Source organism: Emericellopsis atlantica, assembly GCF_019669845.1.
Source record: "Emericellopsis atlantica unplaced genomic scaffold F5Z01scaffold_6, whole genome shotgun sequence".
NCBI classification, from domain to species: domain Eukaryota; kingdom Fungi; phylum Ascomycota; class Sordariomycetes; order Hypocreales; family Bionectriaceae; genus Emericellopsis; species Emericellopsis atlantica.
Genome location: NW_025764708.1, coordinates 749,269 through 775,569, shown reverse-complemented (window position 1 = coordinate 775,569; position 26,301 = coordinate 749,269). Strand labels below are relative to the sequence as shown.

Here is a 26,301-nt window from a genome sequence, read left to right as displayed (position 1 = left end):
ATTCAATTTCTCCAGTTTCGGACATTCAATTGATACCAGACCTACCTCAGCCACAAAACACAAGATTGCAAGTCAGTTTGTCTAGGTCGTGCTTGTCACCCAAGTCTGTTAGCCCAAAAGGGAGAACCTTCCAGTCTTTATTGCAGTCACACCTTTCATAAAAATTTTAAGTCTAATAGTGCTCCCGCTAACGAGATTAACTCAGCTGAGCTTAACGTTTATTTTGTCTTTGTTATAGAATTCCCAGTCAGCAAGCCACATGGCTTTAGCGGGCGTCTGCCTGATATTGGCTCTACGCAACTTACGGATATTGTGACTCACTACACGATGACTGACCGCTGGTTTGTTGGGTTATTAATGGTGCTTGGGAAATGGTTGATTTTCAAGCTTCTTTACACACATCTTCTGAAGCTGTTCACCACCAACGTCGCTGCAGACAGACGCCGCCATGAACTCCCGTCGAGGAGTGTCAGTGCGCTCGGCGATTTCGACCACTTCCTCCTTCGCTGAGCGTATGGAGGCACTTCGAAAACTTCGAAAGGCAGACCTCGAAACCCTGCAGCTCCCAGAAATCGGACGTGGTTCGTTCGGCACAGTGTATGAGATTCCTGGCACAGAATGGTGTCTAAAGAAGGCACTCACATCCCCCCAAACCATGTTTCCTGAGTTCATAAACGGTATGAGGATCAGCGCCAAGGTAAACAACAAGGCATGGGGTATAATCCTGCAGAGTGGGGAGTTCCCCAATATCCTCATGCCGAGAGTGCCTGAATACCTCGGCACACATGGAATGGAAGATCACGAGAGTACCACACGGTGGTTTGAGGAGAATGGCCACAGGTTTCCAGTTGAGAATGGGGGCCAGAAGTCAGGGTCAGTCATGTGCCTGGAAAGGATCATGCCTCTACAGCAGGTGATCCGCGAAAGTCTCATCCAGCTCTACTTCAAGCCCGAGAAACAAGCTGAGGCTCTTGCTGATGAGAAGAACAAAGCCTGTCTCTGCCGGGTCTATCTTGGCTCCACATCGGAGGAGATAGAACCCGAAAAGCGGGAGCGGGAGTGCATGACCCTGCAGAACTTTCCACTGTATCTCGACCAACTGGAAGAGTTGAACATGGACCCCTTCCTCATTGCCCGGGACATGGCCTTGGATCTCGCAGCCGGCCATTGGGCTGCTGGGTTCGACATGCTCGATGTTGAGTACGTGATCGGGAGCCGACCCCGCGTCCAGGCAAGACCTTCTCCTTCTTCCATCTCGTTGAAAGCCGATGAAAAGGACGTCGCGGAGAAATCTTTTCAACGCATGCGAAACGTTGGAGCGAATGACAACGACCATCAGACTAGCTTCCGGAACCGCGCTTTTCAGGTTTGGATGATCGACTTTAACAAGGTCTCGAGAATCAACACTACCGTGGGAAAAAATTATGGCAGAAACATCCAAAAGCTGGTCTGCAATACCCGAGCCACAGACGGTCCTTACTACCCACGAGCAATAGCGAGGAACGAGAATGAGTGGAACTTGTGGCTTGAATTTGCCCGGACCTATATTCGGGCAAGCAAAACAATTCTGCTGGATATCATCGAGTCCGCAGAAGAACTTGGTGCGAAAATCACGGCCAACTCGAGGGAGCGCCTGCTCAAGCGTCCAAGTCTGTTCATCAACGGATGGGTGGAGGCTGAGGCGGTCGAGCGCAACACGACCGGGAAGGAGTTCAGGAAGAAACTCAAGGAAAGCAAATGGGAGTTGCCCTGAAAGGCAGCAGAGACGGGAGCTTGATGCTCCAAGTACGGGACATGAAGGGGCGTAGGACTTGGGTATGAGCCAGCAAAACCGTGCAAACTGGCAATCACTTTGTCGTGCCTTAGCTTTTCGGTTAGTTTAGTGTCTAGGTGAATCTTGAGAAAGCATGCTATTGTTCCTCGTGTTCCTTCTGTGGGACCTTCTTCGGCTAGATGTGGTGTGCTGTTCGTCCTGGGCTGTATACATCCTCCCGCCACAATCACCAGCATGTTCAGTTTATCCGTTGAGATCAGAAAGACTTATTTTCGAGCAACAGTGAACTTTGAGTCACTGGCCGGGCTACGGCAACCTTATTGTCTTCGGGGTGCCCGCGTAACTCTAAATATAAAATGAGACAGCCAAACTTGCTGCTTGACTTCAGCACACGGTCACACAAACTCTCTTCGGATCCACTGGGCAGTCTGAGTCAAGCTTTAAGTGAGGAGTCATATGGCGAGTGAATACGGGGTATGGGTATTGAGTTTAGCGACTATATGTACATATAAGCTGCTGGTATCCCCTCGGATGCAAGGAAGCAACCATCTTCATCCCCAAACGGGCCGCAACCACAATAACATCATGCACTATAGGGAGATTGGTCGCGGCACCTTTGGTGTCGTCTTAACTGCGGACGAGCAACCTGATACCGCCGTCAAGAAGAGCTTCAAAGGCAACGACACCCTGGCTGTTGAGTTCGAGCACGGCTTGGCCACCAGCTTCGCCGTGACAACAAGTGCGCCCAGCCTCGCACAGGAGTTTCCCGAGCCGGTCCCCCGCGTGCCATGATATTTCGAGTCACGGCATACAAAAACCGTCCGCCAAGGATCCGTGGTGGATTGCCAACGTCAAGGGGTTCCCATCTACGAATGGTGACAACGTGCCCAATGGAGTGTTTCTGTTTGAGCGCATCCCCCCAGTGCCTCGATCCCTACAGGAATCCCTCATCCGTCGATTTTGGGCATCGCCCGAGGAACAACAGGCGGCGCTCAACGACCCTGACAACAGGGACTGTATGATACGCCCGTACCTGCCGGAAAGATGGGCGTACTACGAAGCCAAAGGACGAAAGCGGCTAAACAATGAGCAAAAGGCTTCACTGCGCAACTTCCAGGCGTACCTTGACGATCTGCAAGACATGGGCGTCGACTGCCATGCGGTTGCGAGACAGATTGCCCTCGGGCTGGCCGTTGGTCACTGGGAGGCGCAACATGACATGACCGACGTTGAATTCGTCATTGCTGGCCGGTACACGCCTCCACCGACGGCCGCTCGATCCCACACGCTGCCACTCAGCGCCTACGACAAGCGAAACGACCTCGGCAACCGGACGATTGTCGCAGAAGCTCCTCCAGCCGTCCAGCATGGATTACCAACCAGAACCCAGATGTGGCTGGTCGATTTCGACAAGTGCAACCGTGTCCGTGTCTGGGACGACACCCTGGCGCAGGACATCCGGACACTGGCCCTCGGTATCTGCGCCAACGACCCCTATTACCCGAATCCGCTGCCGGACACCCAGTTCGGCTGGGACGTGTTTGTCACTTTTACGGAGACGTACATTCGTGCGGGGCGTCATCTGCTGCAGCGCGCCTTTGAAAAGGTAGCAACAAATGACGAACAGCTGCAAAAAGTGCTCAAACGGCCAGCCATGGTGATGAGGGAGTGGACCAGAACTGTGATGAACGCCAAGAGAAACAACGAAAGGGACGTGTTTGACGCACGAATGAGGGTGCGCAAGGAGCAAGGATGGGTAACACCGGCTTGGGCCGCAGAAAGATAGACGAGACATCAATACTTTGTGAGTCTTCTCGGGCAATATATACAGCTTCATCGATTGTCATATCATACTTGGACAGCGATAGCAGGCCGCGTCGTTGGAACTTGGAAGTTACCTTATGCACAGTTAGACAGTTGGCTTTCTCCACGATCACGTGGCTACGCGTACGTGGCTGCCTTGTAACTATTCGATTATCACCCACCGCAAAGCTGTACCTTGTCCCTTTAGCCATTGCGTTTATTGATTGATGTCCAGAGGCCTATTGTGTGACTCCGCTTCAGCCCAGCGAGATCTGCCTTGTGTGCAAGAAGCCAACAAACTCTCCCAGACTGGGATAAATAATCACATGATCGATCGTCACCTCTGCGTCCGAATCTGTCGCGTGTTGCCCATTCAAAGACCGCTTCGAGGTCTTTCTGCGGCATCCAATCAGTGCAACGAAATACGCAGCGTCGAGCAAGTCTCCCCCCAGGTCGTAGAACGGCATCTGCCGCATCTCCCGTGTTGGACCACTTTCGGCCAGCGCCGACTCTGCCTTTCCGCCCTTGGGAGTAAAAACGGAGAACCAGATCTCTTCGAGCGTAGTAAGACCGGTATCGACTGTCTGTTCCAAGAATTTGCCCTTCTTTACAACCTCTTCCTGCGGACTATGCTTCCCATGTTTGTCGGCCGGTTGCCAGTTGTCGAGAGCTAGCATGGGCTTGGGCATAGCCTCGCGAATGATTGCACGAAAGCCGAGCCCTTCGTGCGCGATTCGAGATCGCTGCTGATCTCTCACCTGGTGCAACAGCTCGAGAAGGGTCTGCTTGCCGGACCTGTCGAATCTGACCCGCACTGGGACGTGGGTGGCACAGCAGCCGACGAGGGTACTCGATATCACAGGGTCCACCAGGTTTCGGCCGGAAATCGTGTCACCAAACACCGCGTCGTCACTCCCCGTGTACTGGGCCAGCACATGCGCCCAGGCGCAGTTGATGACGGCCGAGATGGTAATGCCCGTATCCTTCAATCTCGACACTGCGACGGTTTTGTTCCCTGTAAAGGCCATCGGCACGGGTCCTTGGGTGTTGGACTTGGTGACTGTGCTGAGCGCGGGCATTTCGGCTCCCTTGAGCAAGCCTCGCCAGTAGGTGTAGCTCTTGTCGGTCGTGTGCGGTAGCAGATCGTGAAGATAGGCGGAGAATGGGGTCAGCTGTGTCTCAAAGGCGCCCTGCCTATCGTACAACGCATGAAGCGTGTCCCATATGATCGGGAGGGATGGTCCATCGTACAGGGCGTGCGACATTCGGAACAGTACGCGTGTCTTGCTGCTCTGCTCGTGATGGAGGATGGCCATGTCAATCATGGGGCGTCCAAGCTGGAAAGGGCGGCAAAACTCTTCCTCTGCGAGGCGTTGGGTGGCAGACTCGATGGTATCTCTCACCTTGACTCTCTGGACATTGTGTTGATAGGAATCCAGGATGACCTGGAGGAGCTTCCCATCATTGGGATCAAGCACAAATACGGTTCGAAACGCCTCCACATGCTTTGCCAGCATTATATAGCTCTGCCGCAATCGATCCAGATCCAGGACAGCATCTGTATCGAGAAAGAGCGTATTGACTTCGGTCTGTGAAGACGTCAGTGCGCCAACGACATTGAACGCAACGGCATCAGTCGCTAGGAAGGCGTCCACTATCGAGTCCTTGGGCGTTCTTGTGACTGGACACACGACCTCTTCAAGAAATACGCCAATATCTGGAACGCTGCCGAGTAGCTGAAAAGGGCGGTAGACTTGCTGTGACGCCCGTTGAGGTGCTGATCCATTGGCAAGGCTGGTGGCCGCCGCCAATTTCCACAATACTGGGTTTTGGAAGACGTCAAGAACCCGAATGTGAAGGTCCTCCGACCTCGCAGCGGCGACGAGCTTCATAGCACTGATGGAATCAGCGCCCAAGTCGAAAAGGTTGTCTTGTCGGTCGATCCTGGCTTCTTCCATGCCCAACACGCCCGCCCACATTCTACGGACAAGAGATTACCTCTCGCCATGCACCCTTCCGGGTTCTGATGTTTCGGCATAGTCATTCCCCATAATTTGGAAGCCTTCCTCAGCCATGAACCCGCGAACTGCTCGGCGGCCGGTCTTGCCCAAGGCTGTCTTGGGTATCTTGTCCATCTGCATATACACTCTTGGCACCATATACGGTGGGAGCTTCTCAGCAAGCCATGTCCTTATCCATGCATACATGCTTGACAAATCGCCTTCATCGCAGCTGAAGAACTCGATAGCGGCAACAAGTACACGTTTGTCGTCATTGGGCCTGAAGTATTCCACCACCACGGTTCTGGCACCGGGCACAAGCTTCAGGATGCTGGATTCGATCTCTGCTAGATTGAGCCGCTGTGTGGTCCCGACCAGGTCATTCATCCGCTCGCTTTCCGCGCACACATACGGTACTCCCACAGGCCAAGGTGATGAAGATATCACTAATGGGGACGTTGAATGTGTAGGCACTGAATCGGAATGCGCGGGTTGTTGGATCCATGTTGCACATATTGCCTTTCCCCACGTGGTTGGAACGCAGGTTTCTGTGCTCCAGTACTACACCCTTGGGAATTCCTATGCTCCCAGAAGTGTACATAATCCAGGCCATGTTCTCGGGACGGATCGATGTGGAGGGAGTGTCCTGAGACTGATCTTTGTGTGTCGGTTCCATCTGTTGGAGTATTGACTCACTTACAACCATGGTATTATCGTCCAGGCCCCAGGGTCTCAAACTTCTGTACATGTGCCTCATCGCAGAGGACCACGGCAGGGGAGCAGTTCCCCACGATGACCCTCAGTCGTTCAGTCGGAAGCTGAACATCGAGAGGTACAACAGCACCACCAGCATACAATATGGCCAGCATGGCGAGAATAGCCCATCGCGACTTGTCCACACAGAAGCCGACGGCTAATTCGGGTCCAATGCCTCACTCTGTCACGAGCACATGGGCAAGGGTCCTAGCCACTGCGTCAAGGTCTTGATACGTGAGTTGTCCGTCCCGACTGGATAAACAGACAAGTGCTTCGTAGCGGACGTCAATCTTCTCCTGAATCTGCAGCGGTATGCTTATCAGAGCCGGCTCAAAATGTTCTCCAAAATGGGCAAGTGGTTTTCGTCATTTGAACACCGCGCCTCCGAGGCCAGCGGATATGGCAGAGGTGAAGGGTGCTCTGGTGTCGTCCTCATGCCTCTTTCACTCGCCGAGAAGGAGGGCTATTCAATCCGTGCCGTCATCCGGAACTCTGTTGTCAACCAGGACGGCAAGACACAGAGAATCGGTGCACCGAGTGCTTCAGCGCAGCCGGCTGCCATTAAGACGGCCTACTCCCAGATCGGTCTGCCACCGTGGCGGAATATCTGAGCGACTGCTCGGGGCCTTGGGCACGGTCGAGGCGGATGTGTCGCTAAGCCATCTCGCGTACACGCTGAGCCGCAGATCTGTTCTGGAGCACCGAGTAAGAATTATTGCCTCGGGACGAGGTGTGAAGCAACAAAATTCCCCAAAAAAGAGTCACGAAGAAAGCAAAGCGGAAAAAAGGCTACTGTCTCGATCCACTGGCATTGCAGAAGGCAAAAATGCAAAACAAAGGGTCCAACCGTGGATTGAACACGGGACCTCTTGCAGTTGAGCTCGGACAACCCAAAGCAAGAATCATACCACTAGACCATTGGACCGACACCTTTTGATGTTAGAGCTCTCCATTCTAGGGCTCATATTCGTTTTTTCCAGTCGCCTTCGCCATACTTACATCGGCTCCTCAGTTCATCAGTGCATATCACCCTCGCGTCGATAGGATGCATGCGTTCTTTACTATCTGGCTACAAAACTAGCCTCATTACGTCTAGAGAATGCAAACAGACAGACAACTTTAACGTATTGACTGACCAACTGTGGCTGACCCCACCGCTACTTTACGTACTACCACAGACACAAGCGCCGGGTCTCCCACATGGAGCCGTTAATTAGCGCCTGTCAAGCTCTCGCGATAGTGGCATTGTCGGGTGTGGGCCCGGCGGCTAAAGGGATGCCAACTGTCTCAATACTTTCACAACATGGGCGCCTCCGACGAAAAAGAACATGGCAGTCATTAAGCTTTGGAGAAGCTTCGTATCGCCGGCAGCTTCTCGCGCACTGCTCGTCAGGATTGAACAGGTAAGGAGTTAATAACAGCACGAGACAGGTAGTCGTCAGACGTGGTATGACGCTAGCGCTGGGCCTCCAATCTCCATGTCCCGAAATGACATGCAGGCCAGGCAGTGCCCCATTGATTGATTGAACTGCCACGGGGTTTCATCTCGCGTCCTCTGTCTCCTTTATTACTACTCTCTCCGCACCCAAACATCTATCTCTTCTTCAGGACTCTGCGAGTAATACCTCCCGTCAATATCATCTATTCTCAGCTCTCTCCAAGGTACGCGCGGTGCTCTCATTCACGAGAAAGCTCCTGAAAGCTCAGCTGGACCCCGAAACGCTAACAGGTTCACAGGCTAACCACCACCTTCCACCATGCCTGGCATTCGTAAGTGCGCATTCGACAACTCTGCGAGTCGCCGCTGACCATCCCCAGCCCCCGGTGCTCTCGACAACATTGTCGGCAAGCTCAAGGCTGTCTTCAAGAAGAAGAAGTCCGGCGAGCCTGCGCAGCCCGCCCAGCCCAAGCCAGCCGCCGACGCGACGCAGCCCGCGACCACCGAGGCCAAGCCTCTCGAGGCTGCCACGAACGCCGCCCCTGACGACCAGAAGACTACAACCGCCGGTGGCCTCATGCCCCCTGCCGATCCCACCGCCGACCCCAACGCCACCAAGCCTGCTGTCGAGGAGCCCAAGGCCACGGACGCTGCCACTGCTGCTACACACGCTGTTCCCAAGGATCCTGATGTGACCACAGCGGCTGGCCTCATGCCCTCTGCCGATCCCACCGCCGACCCCAACGCTACCAAGCCTGCTGTCGAGGAGCCCAAGGCCACAGACGCTGCCACTGCTGCTACACACGCTGTTCCCAAGGATCAAGCTGTGACCACGGCGGCTGGTCTCGTACCCCCTGCTCCTGCTGCCGCTGCTGCTGCACCCGCGGCCACTGCTGGTAAGTTCGCTATCACGGATGAACGACTAAATCTGACCGTGCTAGCTGATCCCGCCCCTGCTGCACCTGCTGCCGCAGAGCCCGTGGAGCCCAAGAAGGAAGAAGCTGCTCCTACCGAGCTTCCTGCTGAGACCAAGGAGGCCCCAGCTGCTGCTGAAGCCCCTGCTGCTCCCGCGGCTGAGCTGCCCACCGAGGAGAAGAAGGAGACTCCCGCCGCGCCGGCTGCGACTGCTTAAAGAGCACTGTCACTTTGTTGGATATGTGCGAGCGATGCAATGTGTTCAGATCTATACCCATGACCTTGCCGCGATTTAGTGCGGCTTGGTGCTGCGATGCAATTATTAGTGTTCTATATACAAGTTCTACTTAGCCCACGGCGCCTTGGTCATGCTGATTTGCGGCTCCGTGGATGTCTCCCCCTGTGATCTGTTATCTCTGGGTTGAGGTCTGGCGCCCAGCGACCCAGAGCTCGGGCCCGCTGGCACACGCGAGTATGGTACGCCTGGTCCTGTGGCGGCTGGCATTCTCGTGGCCTGCGCCCATGGCGCGCCGGTGCCAGTGCCCGAGGACGATGCGGCAGCGGCAGCGATCGGTTGATTTGCCATGTGCACGCTCTGCGTGGGCGTGGGTGCTGTCGGGTCTTGTTCCCACGAGAAGAGTGATCCGAATGGGAAATGCTGCACGACCGGAAATTTGGAGAGCACCTCGGCATTGAACATTTTCACCATACCTTTGTTGATCTTGCCCCAGCCGTCCTTGATTCCTGAAATGTCGAATAGTATCGGCGAGTGCTCCCAGAATGGCCCCTTCTTTACATCATTGATGAAGCCAACCGCGGCAAAGTACATGTTGCTTTTGCGATAGTCTTCCACTTGTTGAGGGGCCGTCACAGCACTAGGGCGCGGTGCGCCTCGTACAGATCCTTCGAGGGGAGTGGGTTCTGAAGGTGAGGATATCGGGCGGGCAAGCTGTGCTGAGCCAAATATGTATGGGAGGAAAGAATGGTCGTCGAGGCCCCAGACGCCGTGAGAGCCAGCGGGCTCCAAGGTGTATGTGAGGATGAGCTTTCGAACCACCGAAAGATAGCTAGCATGCATGTCAGTCGCGAATTGCATAGTCCGCCGGGATGCACTTACGGCTCGATGACTGAGAGAACAATCTCACGCTCCAAGGCACCGTCTTCTTGCGAGTCCCCGTCGTTGAAGTATCCCAGCTTCCAAAGACATCCCAGAAACGCCAGAAAACTCAGCTCGTGACCAGTTCCGTAGTCGAGTCGCTGGGAACTCCCCCATGCGCCCTTGAAGTAGCTGGCAACCTCTTGCTTTGCCGTGCCATGTCCAGCTTTCAGGGTGTCGGCTAGTAGACCGCTGCCCAGCAATCCTTCCATCCTATTGTCGAGTAGCTCGTGCCATTTCCGGAAACTGACGTTTCCAAATCTCCGTGGACCTGGGTCAGGTGGTGCCTCATCTATGTATGTCTCCACCGTCTCCAGAAGCTCTTGGAGGGCTTTGATAGAGGGGGTAGATGATGGCGCGTTGGGCAGGCTGAATGTGCGGATCTTGCCATTTTCGTCCTGGCGTGGCACGAGAGCATGGTTGAGCTGCAGAATGAATATGCCGATGTCGCGGTAGGCAAGAGATGTGAGAAATTGCGAGACGTCTGTGCCCTCATGGATGCGCTTGACAGGTGTCGTGAACGTGTGAGGGGCTGTGAGATCGAGGCGGGGCAGCTTTGGCAGAGCCTTTGGCCCTGCTGTGGATGATGCGGAAGCCATGCCAATGTTACTGCCTGGATGGAAATACCAGAGGTCGTGAGCTTGTGGTTTGAGAGGGTTGAACTTGGCTCAGATGGCCGGGATGAGAATGACGACGTGGTTAGTCATCCCGTTGAGGTCGCAATGTCTGTTGGCGCGTCTCCATTTGGTCTTCAAACACGCGACCTAGGATGTCATCACGGAAAGTGCGACTGCGGGTGCTGGGTTGTGACCAGATGCCGTAATCTTTTAATCAGAGCCTAGCATTGTGTAAAAACAAAGCACCTGATATTTTTTTTTTAGGGTATTTATTATACGTCTGAGAGGACGCTGCTGAATGGAAGTTGCGAAAGCGGACTTGTATGAGCATGTCTAGTTTGTGAACTCCCTGGAGTCGGTCGCGCCACAATGCCTACTAGATATAAACACTTCTCCTGCTTCAATTCCCATGGAAAGCGGGACATAGAAACACGAAGCTTATCCCGAAAAGCAAGCGTAGTATTCAATAGACATAAATCGCTCTCAATGTTGTAAAACGCGCTCCGTATGGGTGGTGCCTAGGGTAGGCAAGCCAGCAAACAAAGCAGCTCGCACCTGTCCAAAATACGCGTTCACGCAAGAACAATCAACAGTTGAGGCTATTCATCCCAACCGGCACCATTATGCCTATGAAATCCTCAAAGCGTGCCTCCGCGTTCTTTACATCTTTCTCAGCGCCTGCAACTATCTGAGCGACCCTGAGTCGCCTCAAAATTTCAAGCTGGAAATGAGCCGCGCCACAACTTCACGAATGAGAACGAGAAGCTCGAGGCAGCTGCCTCCAGTGCGACGACGGCCTTCAAGATTGCCGCAGACGAGGACCAGCAGGGACGTCTACTCTTTCCCCGGCAGCGACGTGTCGGAGGAGGACTCTGACGGGGATGCCGGTGACAACCAAGGGCCCACGTTGGTGACGGAGCCGGCGGGCCATTTGCTGCACGACGTCCATGCAACGTCTGGCGGGCAGGATCATGAGGACCGAACCGTCGACTGGGTTGGCAGTGCGGATGGCAGTTTCGGGTATTTCACTCGCAATCATGCGAGTGCTATGGGGAGGGAGCGGCTGGGAGGCACCGACTCACATTCAGTGGGCGAAAGCGACGATATACCGGCTGACCCTGACGAGATGAGGGTGGATAGGCCGGAGCAATCAGCCGCGCCCCAACGAGCAATCGCCGGCATGTTCGAGGATGATGCCTCGTCCAGCTTCGCGGAGGACAATCTCACTGGATCCGATGGGGAGTCTTCAGATTTTGAGAATGAGGCAGCAGAAGACGCGCTCGGAGATGCTCCAGATACAGATGAGGAGCCAGCCTCAAACCGCACTCCCCATCACCATTTCGGGTTCTTTACCATCCCTGACAACCCAGAGCATGCTCGCCAGGCGAATTTGGACAGCACGGAACTACAAAGTGTTCTGTATCGTATGGGGCAATATTTGTGGGCTGGAACGGGTCATGCCTGGGAAAGCAAGATGCTCGCGCGCAACATCACGAGCAAGGCTTCCTCCCACCGTGCTGGCGCCGACAGTGCGCAGAAGTGGATGCGATGGCACAAACACGACATAAAGACGGTAACGGCACGCAACCTGGCTCTCGACACGTACAAGCTCTGGCAGCTTCTGTCGGATATGCCCGCAGCCAGTGATACACGCGCCCATCTTGACTACCTGCGCTCGAAACGCGTTTCACACCAGTTGAAGCACTTGATGCTCGCTATAAATCAGTCAGTTAATGGACTGGTCTCCTACCCGAAAATCATGGAGGGTGAACAAACGGAAAAGTATAGGAGGTGGAACATCAAGGTGTTGCAAGACATCCGCCAGAACACCATCCCCCTTTTGAGTCTCGTGCTCAAGATGGCCTTTGTTCGCGGGTCTACAATTGAACATGTTGATACGAGGAATGTGCCCCGGATGGGGCGGTTCTTATCGCCCGGGTTGCAGATGCTTCTTCGCATTGCTAGATGGCTACAGCGACTCATTGAAAGAGCATGTGATGATCACAGCACCGATTCGACTGACCCGCCACCGCATCAGGTACGAATACAACAGGGGCGCGCAAGTACACGCCGTTGTGTTCGAACCTTGATCGAGCAGGTGTGCAAGGCCATGGAAGAAGTCGATGATAGGGCAAGCGCGAGGGGAGCCCAGGCTGCTGCTGCTGTGCATCATTCTCGCGCCCGTAGGCGTCGCGCAGAGTCGAGACTGGAAGAGGAAGAGATCGAAGCCAAGCTACGGCGATTCGAGGAGAAGACCGGGGGCATGTATCAAGGGCTGGCTAGGCGCAAGAAGCTGGAACGACTTCAACAAGCTCGCGCTGTCTTGTCGGCTACCGTTACCGGGCATAGGGAGGATGGCTTCACTCGCGCCACGGTTGGTGCGGCATCTGCCCGGAGATCGTGGGAAGATCTGCCTCCACCGCCGGACTTGAGAGCTGTACAGCCACTGAGCAGCCGCGAGGTGTATGCCTCGGAGAATGGAGGATGGTTTTACGAGGAGGACAAGGCATTGCTACGGGAGCTCCGCAACTCTCGAGGGTCGCCTAGGGTTGAAAACGTGCAATGCGTATTAAAGTATCGGCGTGAGAAATTCGACATCATCAAGAGACTGAGAGAATTGGAGACACTGGCAAAGAGGGTTGCTGAGCAGAGGGGGATTGACATTCAGTAGGTACAGGCTATGAGATTGGCGTTTGGGCGGTATGGTCAGCACAAGATACCTACTTGTACACAATCGAATTTCGAGCGTTATATGGCTCCGTGGAGTTTGCGTCATGGCCTTGTAGATATCCGTCGTCAGTGTGAAGACTGGAATGTGGCTGACGGCAAGTCTCCAACGCGCGACGGATATCGAGGGGCGAGGGGCGGGTCGTCGCGTCCCGGCGCGTCTTCCCAATTTCCCAGAGCTGGTGACCCGAAGGGCTTACGCTCCACGAATTGCTTGGACAGAGCCAGAGGTACCTTGAGGAGCTGCACATGCCTCCAGCAACGATCACACGCTTGTTCACGGGCAAGTCCGCCCTTGTGGTGCTCGTCAAAGCAGTAGGCGGTGACGATGTGCTGGCCAGCTCACGTTCCAAGTCCAGGGGTCGTGGATCCTGCGGGCCCCTGTAAATAAGCGGGACTGCAGATGAACCAGCGGCCAAGCCATGACGCCCATTGGCCACGATACCACTGTGACTGCGCTGGCGGGCACCCACCCAATGGAACCTCACCTTGGACTTTCCACCTCAATCTTTCAGGTCAATCTTCCAATCCAGTCCCTTCCTCCCGCCTGACCCCTTCTCTCTCCCCCCTCAATCCCGACAAGACGACAACTGGCATCCCTAGTCTCGAGGGATAGAATCCATACAGCTCGTCTCCATTATCTCTGCATTAGCTTGCAGAGTCGACAGCCGCGAGCTATCTCGGTACGCGGGCGTTCAGGGGTACCAGCAGTGTGCATCTTTCGCTAACCAAGTACCCCTTCTCCCTTCAGACACTTCACCATGGCCGACATTGAGAGCGTCGACGTCCCCAAGGCTGAGGAGCAGGATCCTCAGCTCGTAGAGGAACAGGAGGAGCAGCCCGACGACACGGCCATCGAGTCTGCCTCGGACGCGCCAAAGGAAGAAGACCAGGAGGCCACCCCGATCCCTTCGTCGCCCGACGCCAGCGCATCCGAGGCTCCCAAGCCAGCGGCCAAGGCCAATGGTGAGGCCAAGCCCACGACAACCTCTACTGTCAGGCGTCCCGCAGGTGCAACTACTGGCACTGTCCGCCGACCTGGTACTACAACCACGACCCCCTCGAGGACGGCTGGCACGACAGCAACAGCTCGTGCGACAGGTGGTTTGAGCAAGCCCCCGACGCGCCCTCCCACGACATCCACGACAGGTGTGCGCCGCCCCACGACGGCTACCTCGACCACGTCGTCCCACCGCAGCCGTCCGAGCGTCAGCGCCAGTGAAGATGAGCGCAAACCTGCTGCTTCGACCACCACTGCCCGCCGCACCAGCAGCATCATGACGAGCCCTGCCAAGCCGACTGCTACCCGAACACCTGCTGGTACGACCGCTTCGGCGCGCAAGCCTGCTGCGGGCACGACGTCGTCCACGACATCATCGAGAACGACGCCAGCCCCCAGGACGGCCACAGCCGGCGCAGCGAGGACTGCAACCACCCGCGCTCCTGGGACCACTGCCTCGGCTACCGAACCCAAGAAGCGCCTGTCGACTGTCGGTGCTACACCAACCATGCGCACGGCATCGCGACCTACTACCGCTTCCTCCGATGCGGCCAAGGAAATTGATGAACTCAAGTCCAAGGTCGCTGAGGGTGAGACTGAGATTGAGAACCTCAAGGCCCAGATCAAGACATCCGAGGAGAAGCTCGCCGAGCTGAGCGAGAAGCAAAACGCTCAGCCCACCGAGGAACTCCAGGATGCGACCCGCAAGGAGGGTGAAGAAGCCATTGCTAGCCTCAAGTCTGAGCACGAGGCTGCCGTCGCCGCTCTCGAGTCGCAGGTGGCCGAGACTAGCTCCCAGCTCCAGGCTGCTCAAGCCGAGGTTGAGCAGCACAAGGCCGACCTCGCTGCCGCGCAGGGCTCCAAAGACGCGCTGCAAGCGGAGCTCGATGCTGTCAAGCAATCGCTCGAAACACTGCAGACTGAGAACGACGAGAAGCTCAAGGCTGCCGAGGCTGCTCTGAAAGAGGCGCGAGACGAGCAAGCTGCCAAGGTCGAGGAGCTCACCGCTTCCTTGAACCAGGAGCACCAGGCTGCTGTGGAGGCTCTCGAGTCCAAGCACAAGGAAGAGCTTGCGCGGGACCAGTCGGATGCGTCGTCCCATGAGACTGCCATGGCTGAGCTCAAGTCGAGCCATGAAGCTGCCCTCGCAGAGCTACGGAAGAAGATTGACGAGCTTACCGCTTCTCAGTCCGCTGTCGAGGCGGCCAGCGAGGAGAAGGTTAAGGCCGAGAGTGAGGCTCACCTTGCCAAAGTAACTGCCCTCGAGGGCGAGATTGCTGAGCTCAAGGCCAAGGCGGAGAGCGCCGAGGCCGCCGCTGAGGACGCCAAGTCGCAGCTGGAGTCTGGAAGTGGCGATGTCGGCAAGTTGCAGATGGCCTTGGCCGAGAAGGAGGACGAGCTCGCTGCTGCCAAAGACGAGCTCTCCAAGGTCAAGGAGGAGATATCAGCCTGCCAAGCTCAGCTCGCTGAGGCGCAAGCTAGCCTCGCCGACAAGGAGAAGGAGATTGCCGAGATCAAGGATAAGCACGAGGCACGCATGCTGCAGCTCAGCAAGGACTACGAGGCCGAGATTGATGAAGCCAAAGCAGAGCCACACTTCAAGCGTCAGTTCGAGGCTCTGGAGCTCAAGCACAATGACCTGGACAAGAGCTTTGCCGAAGCCAAGGAAAGTCACTCGGCGGCCATCGCAGCAGCCAAGGCTGAGCACGAGAGCGCTCTGGCCGCCCTTGAGACCAAGGAGATCGAGCACCAGAAGGCTCTTGATGCTCTTCGTGCCAGTCATGCCGAGGAGCTGGAAAGTGCCAAGACCGGCGCCACCAGCGACAAGGAGACCCATTTGGCCGAGATTGACGCCCTGAAGAAGCAGCACAGCGAACAGCTGGAGATCCTCAAGAAGGAAAGTGAGTCGAATTTGACCAAGGAGCTCGAAGCGCTGCAGGCCTCCCATGCCGAGGTACTGCAAGCCATCGAGAAGGACAGCGAAGGCGAGAAGCAGAGACTGCTGGAGAACCACCAGGCTGAGCTGGCCTCGGCCAAGACAGCTGGCGATAGTGCGCACGCTGAGGCGCTCAAGAAGCTTCAGGACGAGCACGCCGCCAGCAGCGAGAGCGCCAAAAGCGCCCATGCTGCTGAGCTGGAGAAGGCAGTGGCAGAGGCTGCTGCCTCGCGTGAGGCCGGCGAGGCCCACGCCAGCGAGATGGAGAAGCTACGTGCCGAGCTTGCGGCGGCCAAGGACGCCAGCGCGGCCGCCGAGAGCGCTGAAGTTGCTGCTCTGAAGCAACAGCTCGAGGCTGCCCACGCGGAACTGGAGAACTTCAAGGCAGAGACCGAGATGGCCATTGAGCGGGCCGTCGAGAGCTCCACGGTCGAGCTGGAGGAGAAGCACAACAGCGTGGTTGAGCAGCTCATCAACCAGAACGCCGAGGCTCTTGACAAGTACAAGACGGAGCGGTCGGACTATGGCAAGGAGCTTGAGGCTATGACGGCGTCGCACTCCCAGGCCCTCCAGGACGCCATCACTGAGTACAGCCAGCGCAGCGACTCGCTGCAGGAGCAGCTCAAGGAGGCTTCACTGGCCCGCGACGCTCTGGCAGAGCAGCTGCAGACCGTCCAAGAGACTCTCGACAGCTCCAACGAGGAGATCAACAGCCTGAGCCAGCAGCTTGCGCACGAGAAGATGGAGCGCATGACTGCGCTGGCGGAGCTAGATGCTGCCAAGAGCGCGAAGCCCGACACGAGCGAGTTGGATCGCCTGAGGCAGCAGCTGTCGACGGCCGAAAAGTCCCACGGCGATGCCCTGGCTTCGCGCGACGAGGAGCTCTCTGCCGCCAAGGCCTCTCTCGAGGCAGCCCAGGAGCAGCTCTCGTCCGTGACAGAGGACCTCGAGCTCGTGAAGAAGGATCTCGAGGCCCACCGCGCCGAGGCCGAGGCCAAGTCGATGACGGCCCAGGCAGACTACAAGGACCTGAATGAGAGCATGACGAGCATGGTGGAGGATGCGCAGAACAAGGTCAAGCTCATGCAGACGGAGCTCGACGAAGCCAACAAGAAGGTGGGCGACTTTGAGAGGAAGCTTGAGGAGCTGGATACCCAGCTCAAGGTCAAGGACGCCGAGATTGCCGAGGCAAAGGTGTGTCTGTCCAGTATACGGTTCATATTGATGAGATGACTGACCCAACGATTTCAGGCAAATGCCCCCTCAAAGGCTAAGGGCCTTGCGGACAGCCGTTTTGCCAACGATGACGATGACGACAAGGCCGAAGGTGAGGACGAGACCGATCACGACTCTGCTGCGTTAGCCTTGGTGCGCAAGCCCCGTGCAATGCCAGCTTGTTGACTGTTGAGCCCTTACTGACTGCGTCTCTACAGCTAAGTAAGGCCCGCGTGACGGCGAAACAGATGGACGCCCTCAATCGTGAGGTGGGGGAGCGCAACTTGAGGTAAGTTGGGACGACATGATATCTCGAGGGGAGACGACGGATGCTAACAGACAATCCCACAGGGCGCTGGGCTCCATCACGAACTGGTCGCAACAACCAACGAAGACGATGTGATCTGTGTGCGTGTGTATATTATGTCAAATAATTGTTAATACCCCCCGGCGCTGTTTGTGCGCTTGTATCTACTTCTTTACTTCTCTGCCTGCGCTGTGTTCTTTGAGGTGTTCGACGTCAGCATTGGAGAAAGATACCCCCCCTTTTGTTCTGACATTGCGTGCGGGTTTGGAGATGTGTTTGCGAGTGTGAATGAATCAACTACATCACGCTATCTTGGCTCGCATGGATGACTCTGTCGAGATGTGTAATGACTTGTTTGGGGGTGAGGAGGCGGCCGCGACGAGCCAACTACCATCCAAGTAGGTATTAACATGACATTGACGCGTGGCCCTTCAACGTTGATCTGGCCCGTTACCCGACGCAGTAACGAGTATCATTTCCAGGCTCCGTTGTGCCATGCTTCTAGAACCACGGATGCAGACTGTGTTTGGATCGAGATGTGTGAGCTAGGCCAAGCTTTTTGGCCAAGCTTTTGAGTACAGGGATGGGATGGGATGGCTGCGTGATGCCGCCTCTCGCACGCTTCGGTGACGTTGACGAGACGTCTTAAGAGGCCGCCTGCGACCAGGGTTAAAGGTACACTTGCATAGACGCAGCATATCACGAATCACGAACAGGACCCCCGTGGATAAAGCTTGTTTGAACTTTGGGGACGGAGCCTGGTGATCTTGGCAGGGTATCTGTCCGGTTCATACTTCGCGGGTCAGGTAGAGGTGTGTGTCCCTGATAGTGGTGGCTCGATGCGCAGTTCGAATCGGAGAGCGCGTCGCGAGATAGACAGCGACGAGGTGTCGGGTCGGGTTGTCTGTGCTTGTTGATCTTTAATAGACATGAATTCATGGATTACTTGTACGTAGGATTGACGGATAGTGATCCAAACCCGATGGCCGCGCCCAGCCAGCCAATGAGGATCTGGCATGCATGATCGTACGGCAATATATGGGTCGACAGCACCGATGACGTCGCCGTCTATCGGCATTGGCCTGCTTGGGAAGGAAGCGACTGGACTTGGACACAAGAATCCGGGCAACTTCATGTCTCAACGGTCGGTGCCTCCAGTCGGGGGTTCGCGTCTCCCTCAAGTTAGCGGGCTCGCGTTCGCAAGAAAGGCCGTTGATCAACAGAGAGCTAGGTATCTACTGTGCCCGTCACATATCAGTGCTTTGCAAACTACATACGGAGTAGTCGGGTGCGTGAGGCCACAACTGGACGGACCGGACCCGCTGGCTGCGACAACTCCAGCAGCACGCACACAACGTCATCCAATACCGCCGGAGTGCCGTCTCCGTGCTGCGTCCGCAATCCATGTCCGTCGGCGAAACTTTGTTGTACGTAGTACCTACTAGTCTAGCCAGGACAGGACTGGAAAGGACCCTACATTGGAGCAAATAATAGTGAGGGATCCAAGGGATTAATTAGGTGTCGCTAGCGGCACCACAGATGCTTGTTTGTCCTGGACCCCGGGCCTCGTCAGCACTCTCCTCAGTCTCCAGTGTCCTTGGAAGTTTTGAACATGGAGCACAGCCGCTGCAGCTCCAGTCTTGCAGCTGCAGGGTACTGGACAGACTGACGCTAACCCACGGCTACGCCCCTGCCATTCCTCAATAAAGACTCATCACTTCCCGCGAATCTCGCTTTTCTCCCATCACCATCTTTGAATCTCACACTGCCTCCCAAGTGCCCACAACCATGTGCTTCAATTAAAGACGATTCATTCCTCCATCTGCCCTTCACTCGCGCTGTTCTTGATATCTTTTTTTCCCCCTCCTCCGGGCCCCCACCACATCCTGACCTGAGGCTGCAAAGGCCCCTTCCCCTTCACCATGCCACCGGTAATCCACGGCAGCAGGACAAAAGCCCAGTCGGACCCCATGCTGGCCGTCCATCAGCCCACGACACCCCACGGCGACGCTCTCCAAGATACCGCGACGGACCGCCCTGGTCAACAACCCCACACGCAGTCCGCCGACGTTGTCCCCAGCGCGCGCAGCGTCTCCTTCTCCCAGGTTCGTCTTGGCGGAGCCTCGTTAGGCTGGAGAAGCCATGATGAGACGGACAACGAGGGGGTCAAGAAGACAGGCCGGAATGGCTCATCGACAAATGGTATCGGGTCACCAGCACCAGCGCACGGCAGCAACGACGGACACCGACGAGGCAGTATCTTCCCCGGCCTGAACACGATTGACCCGGTGCCACGACAGAGCCTGTCCTACGCGCTACGACCGCAGGCAGAGGCCTACTACGACTCGCGAGCCGGCACGCGCAAGGAGTGGAAACGACGCGCGAAGACGCTGGAAGAATACTACGAGGACAATCCCGACCTGCTACCCCAGCTGCCCTTTTCATGGCACCACGGCAACCGACGCTGGCGACTCTGGTTCTTTGCCTTTGTGGCCTTTGTCGACGCCTCGGCCGTCCCGATTGCTCTGTACTATGGGATGAAGTACGCGGGCAACGTGCAGAACTACATCATCTTCATCATCGTCACGACCATCTGGGGCGGGCCCGCGTACCTCGAATTTGCCATCCGGACGCTGCGACTGATGAAGAAGGAGAATTTTTACCGGCCGCTGGGGACGACAAGCCGGTGGAGCGCCGACGTTTTGACGTGGGCATCGAGCGTGGCCATTTTTGTCCTGACCGCGCTGTTCATCATTGGCAGTGCGCCGCATGAAACCTGGCTGCGCGTCGTGGCCATGGCGGCGCCCTCGATCCTGTGGACGTATGGAGGTGTCGTGGTGGCAGTGACGCTGCTGCACAAGTACAAGATCCCGGCGCCCTTCCGCTTCAGCTCGACGCCCAAGGGTGGGGAGGTACGTCCACGCATTCCTCGACACGGTGAATGATACCAGAGCTGACACTTTTACTACTAGGTTCTCCCCTGCGTGTATTACTTTGTCGAAGACACCCTTGCCGTCAACGGCGGATGTGGCCGACCCTACCGCGAGGCTATTGCCGCCCGCTATCGCGCATCACCGCGCTTCCGGGAGCTCATGCTCGAGATGTCTTGGTTCTGGGGGATTGGCGCCCTCGTCATGGCCACAATCCTGACTGTCATTGCCGTCATCCCCGTGGTACCGGAGGACTGGTCCTATGGCGTGTGTTGGACTGTCCCCTTCCTCTGGTGCGTTTCGTGGGGTGTCGCCACAATCTACATTGGCAAGTCCAGGATGGTGCGGGAGAGGCTCGAGTGGGAGGCGGGACGGGTTCCTGGAAAGGACGTGGGGACCACGAGTCCGGTCGTCTCGCCGGTCATGTCGCCGGTCAACTCCGCCGTTGCCTCGCCTCCTGTATGATATCGATTTATTTCTCTCCGATGGCGAGGGGAGTTAGACTTGTCTTTTTTTGTTCTTCTGCAGCGACATTCGGCACAGCGACGGTAGACGATAACGATATAGATGTTTACTTTTTCTTCTCGTCCATGTTTCTCCTCCCATTCCCGAACACATTGTCATGATGACTTGGTTACGGGTCGGACCATGAGGGCAGAGGGGTGTTCCTTTGGCCCATTCCACTTGGAGAAGTCGGCGTTGAAGAGATCGACCTCGACAAACCCACGCTTCGCGTACCACCTGGCAGCGTCAGGAGACGACTCGAGGTACGAGTCCAAGCCGAGCCTGTCTGCTTCTTCGGCGCCCCACCGCAGGAGCATCGACGCCGCACCACGGCCTTGATGTGCCGGATCGGTATGCAACAGCTTGAGATCTACTCTTCGTGAGCATCCTTTCATCCAACACAGCACAGGTCGTCGTAACTTACACGCATATGGCCTTCCCTCGAATCTCTCCCCCTGTCGCCTGCGCATCTCCCCAAAGAAATAGTCGCACGCCTCCCAGTTGCTCCCGGTGCCATAGTCCACTGGCGTGTCGTTTTGCGCCTTGTGCTGAGGCTCGGTCCAGAAGAACCACATGCTAAAGGCTACCATGTTTCTCTCCTCGGGGAGCTCCGTGTCAATGACCTTGACCCACTTGCACGCCGGGTCGGCCTCAAGCTGGGAGACCAGCTTCTCCACGCGTGGGTTGGGCGCATCGGGGGCAGAGGGGGGGAAGGGACCTGGGTAGATGATGGGACCGATGGGGTTAGGTCCGTAGGCGAGGGTCTCAATGTGAATGGACTGGTCTGCGTCGCGAGGACCAGCGGGGAGGAGCTTGAGAGGCATTGTCGGGTTGTCTGCGGAATGGGGATGCTTAGGCGGATGGGGGAGATCACAATACTTATAGGATTTGGAAGATCTTCTGCCTGGTGGGATCGTCTCGCCGGGACAGATTTGGATTAGCTTCAAGGTCACAAGTCCAGAAGGTTGTGGAATAGACTGCATCATGCAAAGGATTGTCACGTATTCCTGGAGCTGCCAAGCAGGTAGGAGGCTAGGAGCTGCACGAGGTTCGGCGAGCCTGTTCGGGAAGTACGTCGAGGCGAGAAGCGGTTACAGCCGGGGCGCATGTATATTTTGACCTACCCGGGATCACTGAGTGGTTTCGATGTTACGCTGACATTCTTGTGGAATTATTCATTATTTCATCTAATAAGAGTATTTAATTAGACTTGATCAGTCGGTCTGATTTCATCAGAAATATCATTAAGAAGCCTTCAAGGTTAGATAAACTTCATAAACCCCATCTACTAGTCCTAAAAACAACATAAGTCAACAACCACCAAGAGTACTAATCTGCAGCAGCAAACTTTGGAGATTGCAGGTACAGACGGAAGTGTAGCTGTGATCAGCCAATTTGTCCGAAGAAGTAATCCCCGTGCAACCGACAGCCTCATTTCATTCTTCGCCATTAGATCCCCAAACCAAGTCCGACCGTTCGCTCTGACCGGTTTCACAAAATGTGGGAAAGGTGCTCCAATGAGTTACTGGATTCCGAAAATTCGTCTCTTCGATGTATAGTTCGTGAGTCGACTCCGGCACTCCATTAATTCTATGGGAATTTTTTATTCATTCTAAAGTGGTCCTTGCCGGTGCGCCTTTGAGTCAGTCGTAAGGTGATTCGACGTTTGGGTCAAGAGTCAAGACTCAAGGCGGCATTGGCAAGCAATCGCAGCCATGCTCCTCACTGCATGTGGTGCGCACACACTGCTCAGAAGTGCCACGGTATAAAGTAACATTGTGAAAGAGTAACTATCGCAAGTGTCTTAGATACACCATCCTACCCCGGTCAGGTAGCTTTGGCGAGTGCAGACATGGCAATCAGTGTAGGTTCTACAATTGGCAGTGTTGAAGCACTTTGGATGGCTGCAGCGTTGCGCCGAGACCTCGTCCGCATCGCCTTCCTCCGTATTCTCGCATTCCCCTTCGTCGTCGTCCTGGGCTGTGGCAGCATCGCTGAGCTCTTGAACAAAGGAGTCGTCAATAGCCAGCACAATCGAATCATCGACCTCGATGACCCAGCCACCGTATTTCAGATCCAGCGTACTATCAGGGTACAGAGCAGCTTGGCTATACAGACTGTCCCAATCATAGACCACTGCGGCTGTCGAAGGAACCTCGATATCATAAGAGGCGGTGCCACGTGCTTGCAGAGCGCGTGCGGAACCTTGGGCAATGAGTGCCAGAAGAACAGTGGAGGCGTCGTCTGGTTCGTATCAGCACGAGCCTATCTGATATATTCAAGTTGTGACAAGGCGTGAACTCACGATGCATGTCGTAATTATATGTACTGTCCGAGGACTCCGTAGGATAGGCAAGGCGCAGGTTGAATCAGTTTCGAACTCAGGTAATGCCTAGTCTGCTATGTTAGTCCAACGTGTTGGGTTGTCACTTCTATTTATGCTCCAAAATCTGTCGCTCGTTGAGCTTGGCGATTATGGTTCTTTTGGTCCAGTCTGTTGGCCTGTTGGCCTGTTGGCCTTGTGACTTCCTCTACGCACTCGGCCAACATTGGGTTGCATGGCATTTCTTCATCTGCCCGCTATTAACAAGAATTACCCCGCTCGGTTCAGAATATCGAGGATGCATGTGCTTTGGCATGTGTCTTGCCATGTACATACCTATATAAATGGTTGGTTCTGCCGTCCTTGTTGGCCCAGAACAACTTGGCTTGAATGCATTGCAACCTTCCCCCTCTCTGATAACCCGCGCGCGCAAGAGACTCGCCGAGGCTGATGTCATGTCGGCGTCTCTCAGCATTGGAAGCACCACGCCAGCAGGCCGAAAGGAGAGGCGCGTCCTCCCCGATGAGCTACCCCCTGAGCGAAAGCAGGCTCATCGCGACCTTCACACACTGCTCTACAGCCTCCCGCTTGACCCACTAGGAATCGTCGATGTCGGGAAGGACGGTGTACTCCGCTCATTGACCCACGATCGCAAAGTCGTTGCGGCTGTGCCTCTCGAGCCGCGTCTGATCAAGGCCTATCTCGACCTGGGCGAGTGGAACGCAGAAGCGGAAGCTCACTTTCGCGGCGTGGACGGCACAAAGGTCCCCCGGCCGCAGTGGGACCAACCAGACTCTGACATGCTGCCGTCCCCCCTTGAAGGGTCCCCCTTGGACGAAGCCAAGAGACTCCTCGACGAGACCGACATGAGTCTTGATGAGTTTGGTCACTACAAGGGTGAACAAGCCCAGACGGACACGCGGGGTTTGTGTCCTATTGTGGTGATGTCGGATCATAAGATCCTCCGAGACGACAAATGAAGAAGGCTTCGATCACAGCCTTAGGAACTTGCGGGCGTTCGGATTCTTCGGACAGAGGATGAGATCCCACCGTTGGGCTCGGTTCTTAGTAGCTCAATCCATTGGGAAGACCCTTCTTGGTACTTGCCTTCTCGCCAGTATCCGTACCCTACTGTGATGGCATGGCGCGGTCTCGCTTCCCAGAAGGTAGAGATTGGAGAGTCGGGGGCCTTCCATGTCGAAAAGACAAACTCTCGCCGGTGGTAAGAGAGGAACAAGACGAAGCTAAACGTCGAATGCCACCCTAATTGATGCCGTAAGTGAAGGAAAGTGACACGAGATGGAAGTCACCGTGTGGTGCTCAGGGGTCACGACTCACAGTTCACGGAGGGCCAGCGGCCTCGCGGTGCACTTCATCTTGCAATCGAGTTCACCTTTTCGCTAATACACTCGATTCAATCCAACCCAGTTGTCGCGTCCTCAACTGCGCCGCCTGCGTCTTCTTCATAATCCGTCACCTCCTCGGAGACATGAGAACATATCTAGGAAATCATTGTCCACGACTCGCACCACGGACGTACTCGATACGTTGCCCACCTTGGTCTTTGACATATGGAAACATGAACGTAAAACTAATTGAGGACTGTTGAGACGGACAAAACCATGGAATACATGTAGGTATGTAACCGTATGTTGTCCCCAGCTGGGGCCCAGCTGACAGCATCCGACGTCTCCCCTCAACCCGCGGTGCCCCACAAATATCCGCGTATCGGCGCGCTCGTCGGTCTGGCCGCTGGATTCTGATTTTTTCCGTCATCTACCATTCCATCCGTGCTCTATAGTCCACGACGAACCATCAACCCGACGAACCTCTGCATCGCTACCCGGGCCACAGCGCACCCAGCTCATCGCGCCGCCATCCGACGACCTCCTCAGCCACCGCCAGATCCGACGACGACGGCGACGACGACCAACGCCCGTCGACACTCCTCCTGACCCATCTCCCTCCCCCCATCGTCCTCGCCGCACGTCGCGCACACCCTCCTCGCCCACAATGACCATGGATCACGGCCGCGACCCCTGCCCCTGGGTCATCCTCAACGACTTTGGCGGCGCCTTCGCCATGGGTTGCATAGGCGGCTCCATCTGGCACGGCATCAAGGGCTTCCGCAACTCCCCCTACGGCGAGCGCCGCATCGGCGCCATCACCGCCGTCAAGATGCGCGCCCCCGTCCTCGGCGGCAACTTTGGCGTCTGGGGCGGCCTCTTCTCCTCCTTTGACTGCGCCGTCAAGGGCGTCCGCCAAAAGGAGGACCCCTGGAACGCCATCATCGCGGGTGCCTTCACCGGCGGCAGTCTCGCCGTCCGCGGTGGCTACAAGGCCATCCGGAACGGCGCCATTGGCTGCGCCGTCCTCCTCGCCGTCATTGAGGGCGTCGGCATCGGCATGGGCAAGATGTTTGAGGGCGGCACCAAGCTCGAGATGCCCCAGCCTCCGCCGGGCATGGAGGAGAAGGCCATGTAAGCTGCTGCTGCTGCTGCTTGGCTGTTGCACTGTTTTCTCGCGCCTTGGCTTACCTTTGGCTTTCTCATCATGGACATGGAGACTTCCCCCCTCTTCCTCTCACGCGTGTAATTTTCTGGGGCGCACAGCTTCACTGTACGACCGACGACATAATCTTCCTCTCATACCACCACCATCACCACCGACACCACCACCACCGACACATTGACACATCTACCGCATTTTTCACATGGGCGTTTTCACCACCACTGTATTATAGACAGGCTGCTAGCAGGCAGGTAGCGGGAGGGGACTTGATAGACACACCGGAGACTCTGTACGACCAGGAGCGGAAGAAAGGAAGAAAGGAAGGATATAATGAAGCCTTTCTTGGATGAATGATGGATGGGGACCACAAATGATCCGATGTATCAAAA

The 26,301-nt window shown here is 56.0% G+C and overlaps 14 protein-coding genes and 1 non-coding gene across 15 annotated transcripts; 9 read left to right on the top strand and 6 right to left on the bottom strand.

Annotated features, from left to right (window-relative positions):
* The first annotated feature begins 151 nt into the window (after positions 1 to 151).
* F5Z01DRAFT_649115 (uncharacterized protein) lies at positions 152 to 2,017 on the top strand. The gene has a single exon (XM_046263074.1). The coding sequence runs from the start codon at positions 449 to 451 to the stop codon at positions 1,751 to 1,753; it is 1,305 nt and encodes a 434-aa protein (XP_046120731.1). The 5' UTR covers positions 152 to 448; the 3' UTR covers positions 1,754 to 2,017.
* A 342-nt stretch (positions 2,018 to 2,359) lies between these two features.
* F5Z01DRAFT_697587 (uncharacterized protein) lies at positions 2,360 to 3,697 on the top strand (the record flags this gene model as incomplete). The annotated part of the gene is made up of 2 exons (XM_046266326.1): positions 2,360 to 2,548; positions 2,604 to 3,697. 2 exons carry the CDS (start codon positions 2,360 to 2,362, stop codon positions 3,558 to 3,560), a joined length of 1,146 nt encoding a protein of 381 aa, XP_046120730.1. The 3' UTR covers positions 3,561 to 3,697.
* Positions 3,671 to 5,756, bottom strand: F5Z01DRAFT_488914 (condensation domain-containing protein). Its single transcript, XM_046260150.1, has 2 exons — positions 3,726 to 5,756; positions 3,671 to 3,672 (listed from the first exon to the last, which is right to left on the bottom strand). Exon 1 carries the CDS (start codon positions 5,554 to 5,556, stop codon positions 3,835 to 3,837), a length of 1,722 nt encoding a protein of 573 aa, XP_046120729.1. The 5' UTR covers positions 5,557 to 5,756; the 3' UTR covers positions 3,671 to 3,672; positions 3,726 to 3,834.
* Positions 5,757 to 6,490, bottom strand: F5Z01DRAFT_488766 (uncharacterized protein). The gene has a single exon (XM_046260149.1). The coding sequence runs from the start codon at positions 6,332 to 6,334 to the stop codon at positions 5,957 to 5,959; it is 378 nt and encodes a 125-aa protein (XP_046120728.1). The 5' UTR covers positions 6,335 to 6,490; the 3' UTR covers positions 5,757 to 5,956.
* Positions 6,491 to 6,527: 37 nt separating this feature from the next.
* On the top strand, positions 6,528 to 6,944 carry F5Z01DRAFT_672037 (beta-ketoacyl synthase; the record flags this gene model as incomplete). The annotated part of the gene is made up of 2 exons (XM_046264763.1): positions 6,528 to 6,567; positions 6,613 to 6,944. The coding sequence occupies 2 exons, from the start codon at positions 6,528 to 6,530 to the stop codon at positions 6,942 to 6,944; spliced, it is 372 nt and encodes a 123-aa protein (XP_046120727.1).
* A 227-nt stretch (positions 6,945 to 7,171) lies between these two features.
* Positions 7,172 to 7,258, bottom strand: F5Z01DRAFT_t32. Its single transcript has one exon. It is a non-coding gene; the product is annotated as a tRNA-Pro (tRNA).
* An 832-nt stretch (positions 7,259 to 8,090) lies between these two features.
* On the top strand, positions 8,091 to 8,903 carry F5Z01DRAFT_672036 (uncharacterized protein; the record flags this gene model as incomplete). Its single annotated transcript, XM_046264762.1, has 3 exons — positions 8,091 to 8,103; positions 8,152 to 8,667; positions 8,713 to 8,903. 3 exons carry the CDS (start codon positions 8,091 to 8,093, stop codon positions 8,901 to 8,903), a joined length of 720 nt encoding a protein of 239 aa, XP_046120726.1.
* Positions 8,904 to 9,029: 126 nt separating this feature from the next.
* On the bottom strand, positions 9,030 to 10,441 carry F5Z01DRAFT_672035 (Phosphotyrosyl phosphate activator protein-domain-containing protein; the record flags this gene model as incomplete). Its single annotated transcript, XM_046264761.1, has 2 exons — positions 9,030 to 9,753; positions 9,804 to 10,441. The coding sequence occupies 2 exons, from the start codon at positions 10,439 to 10,441 to the stop codon at positions 9,030 to 9,032; spliced, it is 1,362 nt and encodes a 453-aa protein (XP_046120725.1).
* Positions 10,442 to 11,070: 629 nt separating this feature from the next.
* Positions 11,071 to 13,155, top strand: F5Z01DRAFT_488686 (uncharacterized protein). The gene has a single exon (XM_046260147.1). It carries the CDS (start codon positions 11,187 to 11,189, stop codon positions 13,128 to 13,130), a length of 1,944 nt encoding a protein of 647 aa, XP_046120724.1. The 5' UTR covers positions 11,071 to 11,186; the 3' UTR covers positions 13,131 to 13,155.
* Positions 13,156 to 13,663: 508 nt separating this feature from the next.
* On the top strand, positions 13,664 to 17,897 carry F5Z01DRAFT_488688 (uncharacterized protein). Its single transcript, XM_046260148.1, has 5 exons — positions 13,664 to 13,869; positions 13,938 to 17,316; positions 17,374 to 17,490; positions 17,556 to 17,626; positions 17,689 to 17,897. Exons 2-5 carry the CDS (start codon positions 13,948 to 13,950, stop codon positions 17,738 to 17,740), a joined length of 3,609 nt encoding a protein of 1,202 aa, XP_046120723.1. The 5' UTR covers positions 13,664 to 13,869; positions 13,938 to 13,947; the 3' UTR covers positions 17,741 to 17,897.
* Positions 17,898 to 19,566: 1,669 nt separating this feature from the next.
* On the top strand, positions 19,567 to 21,039 carry F5Z01DRAFT_680123 (uncharacterized protein; the record flags this gene model as incomplete). The annotated part of the gene is made up of 5 exons (XM_046265576.1): positions 19,567 to 19,604; positions 19,633 to 19,753; positions 19,775 to 19,809; positions 19,902 to 20,556; positions 20,617 to 21,039. 5 exons carry the CDS (start codon positions 19,567 to 19,569, stop codon positions 21,037 to 21,039), a joined length of 1,272 nt encoding a protein of 423 aa, XP_046120722.1.
* A 155-nt stretch (positions 21,040 to 21,194) lies between these two features.
* On the bottom strand, positions 21,195 to 21,902 carry F5Z01DRAFT_672031 (putative GNAT family acetyltransferase; the record flags this gene model as incomplete). The annotated part of the gene is made up of 2 exons (XM_046264760.1): positions 21,195 to 21,448; positions 21,503 to 21,902. 2 exons carry the CDS (start codon positions 21,900 to 21,902, stop codon positions 21,195 to 21,197), a joined length of 654 nt encoding a protein of 217 aa, XP_046120721.1.
* A 767-nt stretch (positions 21,903 to 22,669) lies between these two features.
* Positions 22,670 to 23,609, bottom strand: F5Z01DRAFT_488571 (uncharacterized protein). The gene is made up of 2 exons (XM_046260146.1): positions 23,384 to 23,609; positions 22,670 to 23,322 (listed from the first exon to the last, which is right to left on the bottom strand). The coding sequence occupies exons 1-2, from the start codon at positions 23,388 to 23,390 to the stop codon at positions 22,883 to 22,885; spliced, it is 447 nt and encodes a 148-aa protein (XP_046120720.1). The 5' UTR covers positions 23,391 to 23,609; the 3' UTR covers positions 22,670 to 22,882.
* Positions 23,610 to 23,856: 247 nt separating this feature from the next.
* F5Z01DRAFT_634361 (uncharacterized protein) lies at positions 23,857 to 24,381 on the top strand (the record flags this gene model as incomplete). Its single annotated transcript, XM_046262047.1, has 1 exon — positions 23,857 to 24,381. The coding sequence occupies one exon, from the start codon at positions 23,857 to 23,859 to the stop codon at positions 24,379 to 24,381; it is 525 nt and encodes a 174-aa protein (XP_046120719.1).
* Positions 24,382 to 25,420: 1,039 nt separating this feature from the next.
* On the top strand, positions 25,421 to 25,885 carry F5Z01DRAFT_618114 (Tim17/Tim22/Tim23/Pmp24 family-domain-containing protein; the record flags this gene model as incomplete). Its single annotated transcript, XM_046261013.1, has 1 exon — positions 25,421 to 25,885. One exon carries the CDS (start codon positions 25,421 to 25,423, stop codon positions 25,883 to 25,885), a length of 465 nt encoding a protein of 154 aa, XP_046120718.1.
* Positions 25,886 to 26,301: the final 416 nt, after the last annotated feature.

What these genes read in the sequence shown, in the direction of transcription:
- F5Z01DRAFT_488688 (XM_046260148.1), top strand. Translation starts at nt 13,948, where the DNA reads ATGGCCGACATTGAGAGCGTCGACGTCCCCAAGGCTGAGGAGCAGGAT. An exon ending in CCGAGATTGCCGAGGCAAAG is followed by an intron (nt 17,317 to 17,373) that starts GTGTGTCTGTCC and finishes CAACGATTTCAG; the next exon opens with GCAAATGCCCCCTCAAAGGC. An exon ending in GTGGGGGAGCGCAACTTGAG is followed by an intron (nt 17,627 to 17,688) that starts GTAAGTTGGGAC and finishes ACAATCCCACAG; the next exon opens with GGCGCTGGGCTCCATCACGA.
- F5Z01DRAFT_488914 (XM_046260150.1), bottom strand. Translation starts at nt 5,556, where the DNA reads ATGTGGGCGGGCGTGTTGGGCATGGAAGAAGCCAGGATCGACCGACAA.
- F5Z01DRAFT_488686 (XM_046260147.1), top strand. Translation starts at nt 11,187, where the DNA reads ATGAGCCGCGCCACAACTTCACGAATGAGAACGAGAAGCTCGAGGCAG.
- F5Z01DRAFT_649115 (XM_046263074.1), top strand. Translation starts at nt 449, where the DNA reads ATGAACTCCCGTCGAGGAGTGTCAGTGCGCTCGGCGATTTCGACCACT.
- F5Z01DRAFT_488766 (XM_046260149.1), bottom strand. Translation starts at nt 6,334, where the DNA reads ATGAGGCACATGTACAGAAGTTTGAGACCCTGGGGCCTGGACGATAAT.